The sequence below is a fragment of the Crocodylus porosus genome, unplaced genomic scaffold (genome assembly GCF_001723895.1).
Source record: "Crocodylus porosus isolate Cpor-Errol unplaced genomic scaffold, CroPor_comp1, whole genome shotgun sequence".
In the NCBI taxonomy this organism is placed as follows: domain Eukaryota; kingdom Metazoa; phylum Chordata; order Crocodylia; family Crocodylidae; genus Crocodylus; species Crocodylus porosus.
The window spans coordinates 2,675,814-2,690,651 of NW_017728913.1; the positions used below are offsets into that span (position 1 = coordinate 2,675,814).

The 14,838-nt window shown below is 44.7% G+C and overlaps 1 protein-coding gene across 1 annotated transcript in view; it reads right to left on the reverse strand.

Moving 5' to 3' along the window:
• Positions 1 to 4,037: 4,037 nt before the first annotated feature.
• MAML3 (mastermind like transcriptional coactivator 3) overlaps positions 4,038 to 14,838 on the reverse strand; it is a gene marked incomplete at its 5' end in the record, with an annotated part of 343,701 nt that continues 332,900 nt past the window's right edge. Inside the window, 3 exons of the mRNA XM_019534326.1 lie at positions 4,038 to 4,434; positions 5,380 to 9,565; positions 13,646 to 13,733. Coding sequence (XP_019389871.1) covers positions 8,577 to 9,565; positions 13,646 to 13,733 — 1,077 coding nt within the window. The remainder of the gene's footprint in view (positions 4,435 to 5,379; positions 9,566 to 13,645; positions 13,734 to 14,838) is intronic.

Sequence of the window (14,838 nt, forward strand, 5' to 3'; positions counted from 1 at the left end):
CCTTCAATGCTGCTGACACATCAGTACTATTCCTTTTCTGTCCTTTATTTTAGTTCTCAGGGAATGTGGTGTCAGCACGAAGAAACGCTTGGTCCTTGAACTTAGGCACTTACAATCTCTGGTCCTAATCCTATGGATGATTCCAGACGCAAGTCCAAAGAGTACTTCAGCAAGTATTGACGTCTATCCCCAGTCAAGGGAGTACTTTAAACACATGCTTGACTGTGAACACGTGCTTCTATCCTGCTGAGTTTAGTGGACCTTAAACATGCCCTTAAAGTTAAGTACAGTCTTCCAACACCATCTCCAAGCTAGGGATATTTCAATGAATTGGGACCTCTCTGCAGGCAGATCCTTGTTCTCATGCAGAGAGGTTGTTAGCCATTTTAGTCTGGAGTCAGGCAAAAGCAGGGCATATTTGTACCTTATAGGCTACCTAAATCAGAGATGCATAAGCTTTCATAAATAGCAGCTTACTTCAGCAGATGCTACAAAGGGAAGCATAGCAGAAAGCAGAGCTTCTAAGTATAAAGTGATTAGAATACAAAGGGAAGGGAAGAGAGTGGAAAAAGGAGCAGGTACTGCTGAGAGAGGCAAAGTGGGTAGAAGAGTGAAAAACAAAGCAGGTAACTCACTGAGGGACACAGGGGTTATTAAAAACCAATCCAGGTAGTGGGATAAGAATCCAGTCTTTAGACGGTACTTAATATAATCCAGCCTGTGGATTATTTGGTCCGCAATTTCCTGTTCAGGCTGACTTTTAGTTTTGTTGGCTAAGAACATCTACTCTGAGGTCAGTGATGTAATGTCCAGGGAGGATAAAGTGTTCTGCCACAGGCTTGTGTGTTTTTTGACATCTATGTCAGAACTGGTGTTCATTCTTTCATGTAGGGACCACCCTGTCTGTACACTGTCAACAGCAAAGGGGCCTGTAAGCAGGTAAAGGTGTGTACGATGGCAGAGGACAGATGAATGAACCTTAGATGTCATAATCCATGTTATCTGGTCTAGTGATGATGTGATCTGTGTTGATGAGGGGGTACAGCTGGCATCTGGGTCCAGAACAAGATCTGATACCTTGGAAAGAACAGGCATAGGCATTAGATATTCTTGCTTGAGAGACACTGTTGCAGGTTGGGGGTGGTATCTGTAAGCCAGAATGGGTTTGCCCCCCATGGCTATCTTGAGATGGTTGCCACTTTCCAGGAAGGGTTAGAAGTCATTAATGATGTGTTTAAGCTGTTTAGTTTGGGGGCAGAGCCCAAATGAAAACAAGGGTCTGTCAATACAGCATCCTACAGGCTCAGGAACCAACACAGACCCTGATAAGGCATAGATGCTAGTTAATCAGTTGTGTCTGCTTCATTAACTCTTAGGCTAGGGACAGACACTACACTTAAATCAGTTCAAGTGATCAGTAGCTGGTTTAAACCTGTAACAGAACAGAAGTTCATTGCACATAAACCAGTTTGAAAATGGCTGAAACCAGTTTGAGATAAACCCGGTTAAATGTAGTATCAGACTTAACTAATTTGGGGTCAAACTGGTGTATGCAGTGTCTGTCCCAGACCCCTTCCTGGTTTAAGTTAAACCAGAGTCCCCCAGCATCCTGGCTGAGCTGGGGGCTCCAGGGAGCTGGGCTGGCCCCTCCGCTCTGCTCCCTGGCTAAAGCTCTGGGAGAGACTTGCAGGCATAACAGTGTCTGCCTATCTCTGCCCTATCCCCACACCACCACCACCACCACCACTCACTGCTCAAGCACAGATCCCTCCCTCCTCTCTCCCACAGCACGGACCATAGCTAGCATGTGCCTGAAAGGTGTCTGTGGAAGGCAGACAGGACAGTGCCTGCTTAGGGCTTCTTGGAGCTAATCAGCAGGTTGCTGGTAAGGTTCCTTCCTTGGAAAAAGCTGTTTAAAAAGAGCTTGAACTAATGAGAGAGACTTTGTTTTCTGATGGGATGCTAAATGCTGGTAACAGAGGTGATAAATGCTCTGTTATCAATGGGGGGGGTGGATCCTCACTAATCAGAGCATCCTGCCAAGCCCCCCTCCACTCAGCATTGTGGAAAAGGAGGGAAGGCTGCTCAAGTGCCCCCTGGCACCCCACTGAGAGCTAGCCTGACATTCCTAGAAAAGGGAATGTCTATCCACCTCCAAATCGGCTCAAGCTCTGCAGGTTAGACTAACCTGTAAAGATTGAATCAATTCAGGCTCAGGCTTTTTGAATGTCTGTCCCTAGCCTTAGTGACGCACCGAAGGCTGAGCTATGGGAGGGACTAAGCAAGAGATCCAGCACAACCAGAGCTCAGAGAGTCATGAAATGATAATAAACAGCAAAATGACTATAAAAATGTTTTTTGTTACAAGGAAAAAACCCTGTTGTGGTGTATCAGGCTTTCAGAGCAGGGTGCTGAAGGGGACATAAACAAGAGAGAAGAAGAGAAGGCAAAGCTATTATATACACCAAGATGGGTCTAAATAAAATTAGAATGATTATTCTAATTATTTGGGTAATGATACATACAGGTAAGTTAGAACCAGTCAGCAGAGAACTCTTCTACCATATGCCTGAAAATGGGATTTAGCTACAAAATAGCAAGCACTTAAGAGTTGTGGTCATTCAGGCCTATATATAAGGCCTGCTTTGAAGCACACTGAGAGGGTATAAGAGCAAGCTCCCAATAGCCTGCCACAGGATGGTCACTGATAAAGTACACTACATATACAAAAGTGTGGAAGTTGAAAAACATTGTTATTCAGCTGCCATTACTAGATCACAAGGCATAATCTAGCATTTGGGGGTATCGAATGCTACAGCCAAGATTACTAAAGAAGAATATTATGGGAAGACATAATATAAAACAACTTTGTGGGAGAAATGGGCAAGAAGAGGGGTAGATATGGTTGCAGGGGGATCTTGAGGCCATGTCTTGAAAGAGCTATAGACACAGGAATTCTCTTACCTTGTGATACTAGGAGAAAAAAACAGATGGTAAAGGGCCTTATCCAGTCCCCATTCCAGTTGGTTTCAGCGTACTTTGACTTGGAGTGCTAAAGAGGGAAGGAGAGAAAAAACTCACTTTGCCAAAATGATGCCTTGAAAAGTCACAGCCAGGCAGTGCTGCCTCCAGGAAGACTGAGAGGGGAGCTGGTAGGAAACCAAGTTAAATCAGGGAAGTACGGCATATCCCAGAGGATCTACAAAACCACTGTTAGCAGTGCTCAGACACATCTTCCTTCATGTATTATTCTGTTCCTAGTTTGAGTCTTGTACTATGCCTGTATCACATCCCAAAGGACCCTCACCACTTTATAAAAGGCACAAACTGGAGTACAAACTGTGTAGGAATGACTTCATGCTCCAAAGTAAGGTGCCACTTTTGTAGTGTAATAAAGCAGGAGCTCTTCAACAGCACCAAAGAACAGTGTCAAAGAATAAAGGAGGAGCCAAAAATATAGGCAATGCATTTGCTTTTTAGAGTTTGGCAGCAGGCTACCTAAAGTTATTGACACGGTGATGTGGTTGATAAACTCACTCATCCACTTAAGCAATTTTATCAATTACTGGACAAACACTAACATCCCTCTGAAACAGGCAGGTAAGGAGGTATTACTTTCATTATAAGCATATTGGCTTTGTGTATTTATTAATCGAATTCCATTGCTTCGATAAAGTAACTGAGAGAAGAATCAAGCCTAGAGATTTCCCAAGACCATACAGTGGCTCATTGGCAGGGGCAGGACTAATAGTCAAGAGGTTTTGAATTATAGCAGTGGAATATACTGGTTTTCATATCATTTCCCCTCTTGTTTTACAGGGCAATAATATGCTTCTCAGTTGGATAAACTACAGTCCACGTCCAAGGGCTGAGTTAGTCACTCACAAGGAGGGAAATGGATTATTATTGCCAAGGAAAGCAGAGGGGAAATTAAATTGCTGCTATTATAATACAACTTAAATATACTTTATATAAAATAAGGGCTTGATCCCAGCAGATACTGATCACCCTCAATAAAAAGCTGATCTTTTTTTTTAAAGTACACCATCCAAACCAGTAAAAAGCAACAGACTCAGTACAGGTGAGAAGTACACAAACAATGCGTGAATTTGCTGTCACCTTGTTCAACGAGTGCAATTTCCTTTGTTTCTACAGTAGGGATAGCCTTCTTTGGTCCTCCTTCGGGTAACTTATAAAGGACTGAAGTGATTTTGCTCACACTTCTAATTAATATAAAAATCTCCTTTAACCACAGTCCAACCTTGGAAAAGATAAGCATAAAAAAATGAGTGCTCCGGAAAGTGTGAAAATGACTTACAATTAAAACTTTTGGCAGTGTTAACTACTATGTAGCTCCACAGAGACTGATGACATAACAAAACTATTGGTTCGTTCCTGCAACCAGAAACCCAGACAGATTCTGCCTCTTTCTATCTACTGTGTGGGGGAGGAGGGGAGCCAGCGGCCCCCAAAACCCCATGATCCAGAGCTAACAAATCTATTTTACCCCCCTTGGGGCAAAATGCTAGGGCGGGGACACTCACTGTCCACAGGTACGCACAGAAGAAAGCCAATGAAGCTGCCTGGCCCACTATAAAGGAGACGCTGGCGGCGGCTCAGGAGGAGGAACCGGAAGGGAGAGGCGGCGGAACAGATGCCGGCGGGAGCACACAGGCATGGACGCAAGTAGCCTGGCGGCGCGGGAGGACCTTTTGGGGTAAGGGTAATCCCTAATGGGGTTCGGGATCCGGGAAGGAACCGGCCCACCCCGGACACTGACTGTTTTAAGTCAGCTGGAGCGGCTCGACCCGGCAGGAGCCAGAGGACCGTACTTGCGCTAATAGAGGGGCACTTACAGAGGGTAAAAGTGCCCCAACTGAGATTGAGAGGGGCCAGTGGACCCCGTAAACCCCTCGAGCGAGCTGAGGAGTTAAATGGAGGCTCGGAAAAGGGTACTAGCCCCACAGTGGACAGGGAAGGACCGGGGAGGCTCGCGAAAGGCCCAAGCAGCCCCAAGCTCCAGGGAATCCCTGGCTGTCAGTATTGTTTCCTTATCTTTCAGTTTATGGGCCCTAGGCAGGATACCCTGATAAGGGGGCTGACCAGATTGTTGCTCACGCTATGGAGGTATGGGCGAGGGTGTAGGGGTGGAGAAGCCCTCGACAACGTGGGACCCCTAGGACCTAGGAGTCTCGCCTTCGGACTGACACGCGCCGGATTATCAACACTGAACCAGGAGATCATCAAAGTCATGGCAGGCGGTCCGGAAGTGTTCAGCCTACAAAGGAGTGGTTCCTGGTGGATTACCCAGAGGACGGTCCCAACGCAGGGAGGCGGAGGTTACAGCAAGAACCAACGACATTGGAGCCACCCCCTGACATACTGATTAACTTATGGCTACACAACCGGATAAAATAGCTCCTAAACCCCAACCTCTTATTTTAAAGTAGTTTACTCTCCTTCCACCAAAGCCCTAAGCTAATAGTGCTAGTACCTGCTACTATGGTGACTCTGAGGTTCTGTGAGGGAGAACTTTCCAAATCAACCTATTTTTAAATTCAGATAACAATCTTTTATTTGTTTTTGTTTTTTTCTTTAAAAGTGGTATGTTAACATCAGGTCATTTCTACATTTTCAGAGCTCTGTACAGGTCTCAAAAGGAAATAAGCAATGCTTAATGTACAAAGTAAAAACAGAAAACTAGAAAAATCTGAATAAAATGGAGCAAGTTGCTGTCTGGGATACAGTACAAATTAGTAATTAGACGTCATCTGAAGTGCAATACCACTGCAGTAAGGATGAGTTAAGGAATGAAATAAAAATACTCTATTTTAAACAAACAGTATATATATATTTATATATATATATTTATATGTATATATTTTACAGATAGTAGACCCAGTGATATCTGCAGAATTGTAAAAACATATTTACAAATTACCTTTTTTTTTTTTAAACTTTACATGTACATCAGCACCATAGTAAGAAAAAAACCCCAAACCTATGAAAATCTACCTCCCTAGTACTTGGTCCCAGTATGGAGTATTTGGAGGAAGCTTTATAAAGACAACAGAGACATAGCCCTCATCACCCAACTTCCCCTCACCACCTATACAGTGGTTCCCCTTCCCTACTGATGAGGGTGAATATCCATGTCTGTCACTTTGTTTTTTGTGTGTTTCTAAATCTGAAAACCCTGTTGTCACTGCGTTGGCAGGGAACTTCTTGTTACCATTCTAAGGAAACTGAAGTTGCCTGGGAGAGGAAGAACAGCTACTCTCTTCCTACCATGCTCAGTGGCACCTTTCCCTTGATTTGCAGGGTGCAAATGCTTAATACAGTGCAGGACTAGTATAAGTTACCCTATTTGCCCGCTCCCAGCACGCACACACGCAAAAGCCTTTTCCCTTGGGGATACCAGTTCTATTATCCACCTAACCCCAACATGCCTGTGGGCTGAAACCTTTGGCTGGTGCTCACTTCTTTTACAGAATTAGGGTCCACTTCAATACCCACTGAATTCAATAGAAAGATCAATTCCTGCTGGCTTCAGTGGGAACTGGAATGGACCTGGAAGGTGTATCTTACAAGTGTATTAGCTAAAACATGTTCACTAATGCATTTTCAAACACCAGTGCTGAAAAAAGCAAGCTGACTCTTCCACAGGTGAGCTGGAAGTTCACCATGACCAGCTAACCCATGCTAAACACAGAGCCTGCCCTGTATACACAGCAGCATTTACAAACACCTTTCCCCCCTCATCTAGGTAAGCCACTCAAAGAGTTACTTACTTGCTGCACAAGAGTGAACAAGCAGCAGGGCACTAGGGGAACAAGAGATCCATTTCGCGCCCATTCACTGCTTCTGTTCATATTAGGGATCCACATAAAAACAAAGGGCTCAGCACAAAGCACTGAGAGGTACTATGCACCCTCAGCTCCCATTGACTTGAATGGCTCAGCACTTCACATCACTGGACCTAAGCCAAGCAGCTGAGGACAAACCAATTGGTAGGTTTGGATGATTTAATCAGCTTTCACTACAGCACACATTGTGGCTCACAAAGACTAGTTTTAGACATCCCAAATGGCTGGGTTTTATTATTTTAAAAGCAACTTTCTGAAAAACATATCATAGTTTGTTACACACTCAGCCCAGGTCCACATTTACCCTCTCAGGTGATAGGTACTATTGCCTTAAAAACTTATTTGGGCAGATCCCGTGTTTGTGATCACCAGTGCAATCAGTTTCCCCGCTGTGGACAATCATTACAGCAGTCTTTTCTTGATCCCTGCTTTTCAGGCACTCCAGTGAATTCACCCCAGCAAAGCAGGGAGATTAAACTGAACATCTGTTTAAGACAGAAAAGCAGGCTGCATGTAATGTCAAATCAACAGTCCAGGCATCCCAGCCCCAGACTAATAATACCCACTACTCTTGCATGTTCAGAAGGGGAGATACTCATTCAGAGTTTCAAACCCCAGTTATGCATTTTCATTTTCTGAGGCCTGGCAACCTTTCCAGCTCCCCTCACCACCCTTTGATCTCCAACCCCAATTGAGGTGGCTATTTTTCAGATGAAAAAAAGACCAAGTGCAGTGGGCTTAGCTTGTGTTGCAGCTGTGTATTTTTCCATCATTAGTGAGGAAAAAAACCATTTGAATCACGAGTAAACTGAGGAGGAAGAATTAAAGAAGGGGTTCAGCTGAAGCTACAGAGATCTCCACTGTAGTCTGTTTGTATTTCACACCTTTCTCAGCCGTTTTGGCAGCAGAGCTGTGTTCTGATAAAGAAGCAATGTTCTAAGCCTGAAAGGAGACTTCGCAGCTCAGTGAGTTAACTTACCCACCTAAGCAGTGGCTACCTTTGCTAGCCTCCTGTGACAGTCCTGTAATCAAACCGTCCTTCCCTACGTATTGCCAGATTTATGTTTTGCTAAGCTTTTATATTAATTGTTTTATCACTCTACAGTGAAAATGGCGACCCCTTCCGCACATTTTCTTACCATCACCTGGAGTAGGTGTCACGGTCCTTGCTCTGTATCAAACCAAAGAGAGCAGAACACCTCGCTGTCTGCTCTCGGCTTCAATCCAGAGATCAGTTCACTTTTCTGACCTGGCCTGTGCTGTGACCTGCCAACTTCCTCAGTTTCTATTCCTAGACCAAGGACCTGGCTCTTCCTGTGCCCTGAAAGTTGCAGTGATTACAGCACAACAGGGTGGAAGAACACTACATCACTATGCAACAGTGCCTTGCCGCAGGGGGACCGCTGGCTTTCCTCATCTGTAGAGAGCAGCTGCTTTTTTGTCCCTCCGCCCCACCCCAACCTTCCCTCACGTACACATGTGCAGCAGGCACTGCCATGCAGTGGCAATTGCTGTGTGGAAGTTTTGCGATATTGACACGTCAATGTTTTTTTAATCACCGCCTGAATCTTCCACAGCTAGCTGCAGATCAGCTCGGTTTGCACAGATTAAAAAAAACAACCCCCCTGTAGATGGGGCGACATCCCATTTTCTTTCTTTCCTCTTTTTTTTAAATTAACAATCAACATTTTAAAACTGCACACCCATTCCCTAGGGGTTTCCAAACAGCTCATCGAGTTCTTGCATCCACTCGTCCCCTGGTCCACCCTTAATGATAGAGTCCACAAGGTCTGCACCTTCCGCTAGGCTTGAGAAGGAGCCCCCCGCTCCTTCGCCGCTGTAATTGTATGACATGTCCTGAGTGGGATTCCTCTCGTAAGCCTGGCCTTGGCTGCTCTGAGCAAAGTTACCACCTGGCATCTGCTGTGCAGAAGGCTGACTGAAACCAGACATAGTGGGAACCCCTTGGCTAATGGCGGGCATAACCATTGGCCGTGCCTGACTGGTTCCTTGTTGCCCAGGCAGTGGTTGCAGCATTTGTCTTCCCATTGCTGGGTTCAGGGTTCTTACTGTCCCAGTAGTGTCCACAACTGACTGGTTAATTCCCTGTGGAAAATGCTGCTTGGGAAGCCTTGGCTGCCCAGGCTGCATTGGATATGTTGTGCCATTGTTGAATGGCCCCATTTCACTGGTAGTCCTTCCAGGGATACCTTGTAGTCCTCGGTGCTGCCAGTTTTGTGTTCCTTGCGGGACAGTTCCCATTATGTTTTGAAGTCTTGGTGCCTGTGGCCGAGGTAAGATCTGGCCCACAGGTCCTTTCATCTGCTGTTGATGTTGAGGAATAGCAGAGTTCACCAGCATATTTTGACCAAAACTGCTGATCATTCCAACCCCTTGTCCAGAGACAGGCTGCCTTGGTCCCTGGCCTGCATTGTGTGCCATGTTCATGCCACTTTGGTTTGGGTGCTGCAACATTTGGCTCATCCCTGTGCTCATACTGTACATTCCCGTTTGGCTGGTAGATGTGTTGCTGTAAGGAGCCATTCCCATCTCAGACTGACCTGCCGCAGTAGACATTGTGCCGGGGTTCTGAGAAGGTGCCATTGCCATCATGCCTGCACTCTGGGCCATCATTCGGGAGGTCCTCATGCTCTGAAGCGCTGCTTGGTTTCTCACAGCTGCTATATCCTGGGGAGAACCTACAGCAAGGAGAGAGAAAACCCCCATAAAACTTCAATAGTGCATCTTTGCAAAAACAAGAGTTTGAAGGAGCCCTTTAGATCACAGGAGGATTACAGATCTCCTGCTTTTGAAGTGAATAAATTATTCTCTCCTCTATTCTCTCCTCTGACAGCTGAAGCAGAGTGGAGAAGCTTAACCACCCTGGGAAGACAAGCTTCAACCTGTGGTCTGCAGACTATGTCTAAAGGGTTTGCAAAAAATGACTATGATCAATCGAAAGTATGGGAATCCCCACACTTACAGTTCAAAGGGGTCCTCACCTTCACTCAAAATTTCCAAAGGGGTCCGCTAATGAAAAAAGGTTGAAAACCACTGCTCTAGCCCTTTTGTTATTTACATTTTGGTAGTGATGTGCATCCCTGTACAATTCTGGCTCTGACCTCAACCCTGACCAGCAAAGTCCCTCTCCTTGAAGGTGAGAGGCAACACAGCTCTAGTGCCACTCTAAATGGGGACTGCTGATCACGTTACGTATTCGATTTGTGAAGTGAAACACTGTTCAGGAGAGAATACTATCAATACAGACCATTAAGCTAATTTCCCCTAAGACCTAAAATGGGCCTGGAGAGGTTAAAGGCCAATGATTTACTCACTAAGCAATTCTCCTTTATGGCAATTTGGGGATTTGTCCCCATAGAGATCCATGGGACTTCAGTTCCCTGTCTTAAAAGTATCAGCATGACTTGATTCTGTGCATGATCCAGCCCAGTCCATCATTGTCTTCATGATAAAGCGCCGTACAAGGTTCTCTTGTTAAACTTGGAGGCTCTGAAGCTGCAGTGATGCTGCATAGCCACTGTACTGAGCTCTGTAGCTATATTGAGGCAGTGTTATCCTAACAGATTAATGTGACCAGCAATAACATTTTCAAAGGCCTATCAGAGACCCAGGAGCCCAAATCCTACTTCCAAACTAATGTAGGCATTTAGAGGCTTTTAAAAACTTCACCCCAATCCTAGAAGCATTTATTATGTACCAATGTATAACACTGAATCATCCCCTCATTGGGGAAATGTGGAGTTTTTTAATGTGAACACATACAGGTCTTGAGCTTCCTTGTGTTGTATTCAGCTGCACATGCAGTCTTATTCTGTTCAGATGTGGGACCCAATCCTGCCTCTGTCACATCCCATTGAACTTCACTGGAAGCAGGGTAACTGAACTCCAGTTAACCATTTCAGAATCTTTTTTAAATATCTCTATTGTCTTTCAAAACTGAGCCATGAAAATGGAAATGTCAGACTCAGAAGGCCAATCAATTTTTTAATAGCTCAGGAGGCAAAAATGAATGGATTTCCTATATCATTGTTACTGATTAAGTCTATGGAAAGAAGAAAAATTGTTTTTTGTGGACATTTAAAACAGAGAGAGTGTATTAGTGAATCAATACTATAAGCACATTGTACTCCACCTTGGCCCAGTGATGGGAAACCAGAAAATCCTAACCTTGTTAAATTCCACACCGTGGCAGATAACTGAACCGCGCTTGTGTCTTCCTGATGGGGGTTATTGATTTCTGGGAAGCCAATATGCCTCCGTATTTACTATCTTTATTTAAAAACAATTACAGGAATTCTGATGATGCCAAGGGTTCATTGTGGTTTCGAGTCAATACTATACTGAACTAAAACAATGAAATCCTCTGCAGGGGATGCTGCAACAGGAGGATGCAGACAATTACTCACAGCTCAAACATTATTACATTTAAATATAAAAGCAGCCTGCTGTACGGTCCTCCAATTACCCTTGGCTCTCTGTTCTTCCATGGCACGCAATATACATGAGTGTCAGCCTGCAGGACATTTTGCAAGGTGAAAAAGAGCCTGTCTAGATCTCATGTGTGCGAAGCAGGGGAGCTGACAGCTTCTCCTTCGCTTACATTACTGACAAAACTATTTTCTCAATGTTATGCACTGGGGGAGTAGTCTTAACCATTTCCCAGGGTGGATCTCCTCCTCCACCATTTGTGATTGGTCTCAATTTTTTTCACAGCATTTTTCACAGCCACCTTCTCTCCCTTCTGCTAGGCAAGAGTATAGTACTTTTGTAATGGCTTCAGCAAGGGCTGAAGTGGAAAAACAGTATTAGGAAAGTATTTAATGCATTTTTAGCTGTATTATAATGCCATTTAGCAGCTGGAAACAAGCAGAAGAGCCTGTACCAACTAGCATGCGCTACAATTTGAGAACTGCTATTATACTAGTGTAGGAAACAGGAGTGAGTATAGGTTAGATGGACAGATATCAAAGTATTTTTAGAGAGACAAACATCTTAAGACACTAAGCCAAGTTCTCCTCTCAGCTGCATCCAGGCAGTTCTGGTAAAGTCCATTGGTTCCCATGGCTGTAACTGAATGAAGATTTTACCTATGTATTTTTTTTAATTGGCTTATACATGAAAATGAATCTCCTCTTTGGTCAGGTTACACCAGCAGTTCTCAACCATTTTAAACTCGAGGTACCCCTCCATAACTTTTGTGAATTGAGCGGCACCCAACTTTAAAAACTAATTTACAGTTTACAGTGCTTGCTTCTTTGCAGAGGGGCCTAGCAGTTTAGTTTAACTGCTTATCTCCTAATACTTCACTCATCTTCTCACACCTCATGGCACCCTTCACAAGATCCGGTGGCACCCCAGTAGCCTGGTTGGGAATCACTGAGTTTCACTGTATTTTCTTTAAACCAACAGGTTTGGTAGCATATTTCTCAGATGAGTGAAAGAGCATTTTTTTTGTGCAGGTTTCTCAGCTAGTGTGTGCTGCCCTGCCATTCTGCCAATGGTTTGGCAGGTGTTCTTGAAGTTCATATAGGAATTACGTTGCCAGAGATGGGAACGTTAGATAATTCAATCAATTCATTGAAACCTTGTCAATTTACACAAGCAGAGGATCTAGCCCTTTGTTCACTTGGTGACGTGCCTTCCTCATTTCTTTTCCTGATTCTTGCTGCAATTACTCTGTGCTACGTAAAATACAGACTGTGTCAACAACACTTTAGTCCAGTGGTGCTCAATTGTTTGGTCCTGTGGGTTGGTCCACAAGCCAGAACTGGGAGTCAGTGTTTGGATTGAGCTTTACACCACCTCAGCCTTGCACAGCTAGATTGGGCCTCGTGCAGCTGGATCAGGGCCCCTGCTGCCTTGTCCCTAAATGCCCAATTTAGCAGGGAGGACCATGCTCTCCAGCCCATGGTGCTTCCCAAAGGTCTGGAAATTTGGCATCAGGGGAAAAGTAATTGAGACTATGCCGCCCCCCTGCCACCACATGTTCAGACACTCGGAAAACCCAGCAAGCTGGATGACATGGCTCCATGGGCCAGTTCTAGCCCACAGGCTGGAGTTGAGCATCCCGTTTTAGTCCTTAACACAGTTAATGAAGACACTGAGTTTTCCAAGTATGAGAAGTCAATGCAAAGTCCTTGTTCTCCAAAAGAGGATTTTCCTCCCTTAGGTTTTCCTACAATCTATGAATGTTTTGCAAAAATCCTTGCAGCTTTCAAATGTAAGCAATCTCCATTTGCATCTGGGCTAATTAATTCCCTCCCACCACTATCTCATGCATATTCTACCTATGCTTTCTTCAGATTAAGATGACCTCTTGTGAAGAGACCAAGTGAAAAACCCCTCCCTAAAAGGGAAGGGGAGTGTTGGTGATAATGGGGACAGGAAGGAAGTACAGCAGAAACAATAGGGAAGGTGAGGAATTGGCTGAAATAAAGTGAGAGAGGAGGTGGGGAGAAGAGACCCGACACCCCCTCTCCCCCATCCAAGAGTCAGAGAGACAGAACAGAGGAGAAATAAATTTGTTCTTAATGGTCAGACTTTATTGGAAATAACTCAAAATATTTAACTAAGCATGTAAAATTGTGCAGTACTGTTCTGTGGTTGTGTCTGAGTATGCAAAAGGCAAAGAGACTGATCTGCTGTGGCCATCTCTCCAGCCTGCAACACATTTGGAGGCTTGGAGGAGATGGACACCTATCTGTCTGCTGCAGAGCACAGCACTACTTCTCAGGCTATACAAAGCTATTTGCTTTTACCTTGGAACTGGTTGACCTGTTGCACTGGATACGGAGTTCGCTGCTGCTGGAGGTGCTGTCGAGGCAAATGCGACTGCTGCTGCAACTGCTGGAAACCAGAGGGAGGGAATGGCAAGGAGGCAAAGGAGACAAAGGTGGATTAATTAAAGTTCTGATAATGGCACCGACAACAATAATATGCTGCAACTAACCAGTGGTGTTTCCTCTCCAACAGGCTCTTTGGGAGAGACAAGTACCGCATGTCAGCTGGCACCACATACGGTAGCCTCAAGTGAAGAGCCCTTCTGAGAGTACTTGGGGTACTCAGCTCATGAGTTTCTTTTTGGTACAGATAGGAATAGGCACTTACGCTAACATCACCTCTCCCTGCTCACAAGTGCTTCCTGTTGACCTCCCAAGTGTTAGCATCATTGTCTTCGATGTCAAGGCAAGGAAAGAGGAGGCTGGATACGGGAGGGGAGATTTGTGGAGATGTCTATCAGCGTGAGAAGTGGGTCTCAAATAAAAATATGGATCCAAACCCTCTTGAGTCCTGGAAACTGCTGGAGCCAGACTGCTGGAAACACTTCTACAACAGATAGAAGCAAGCCTCTGGCTTCCAGATACTCCTGGTTGTGAACAGAACTGGTGCTGGTGCCCACCTCCAGCCAAACAAATTAGCCAACTAGGCCTCCCCTCCTACCTTTTATTCAGTTTTGCCTTGTTTCTTCCATTACTTGTTTTCTTTACTGTGGAAGAGAGCACCACAAACATGCTGTAGAATTCATCTAAGCTAAGTGAATGGTTCTTGGATAGCGAGTGACAGTAACACATGTCCACATCCTAAGCTACTACTCACCAGTGCTGAGTTCACACTTCATGGTCACAGTGTGTGAATATGCTTGGCTATTTAAAACACAACTGAATGTTGATAGTACAAGTAGAGTGGAAGCTAAATGATGTGTAAGTGTGTGCGAGTCTGTGCACACATGTGCACATATATTCCTTTGAGAAGCTATGGTGTGCTCTGTTAAGCAGCTCTCATATGACCCCTAAGATGTTTTATTTCCTCATATGCTGTAAGCAGAATCAGCACCCATTTAAATAGCAAGGATATAGACACATGGGGAGATACAGTAGAAGGAGGAATGAAAACAGACCTACTGTACACTGATATTCATTATAAATATTCATGATAAACTGCCATTCACAAC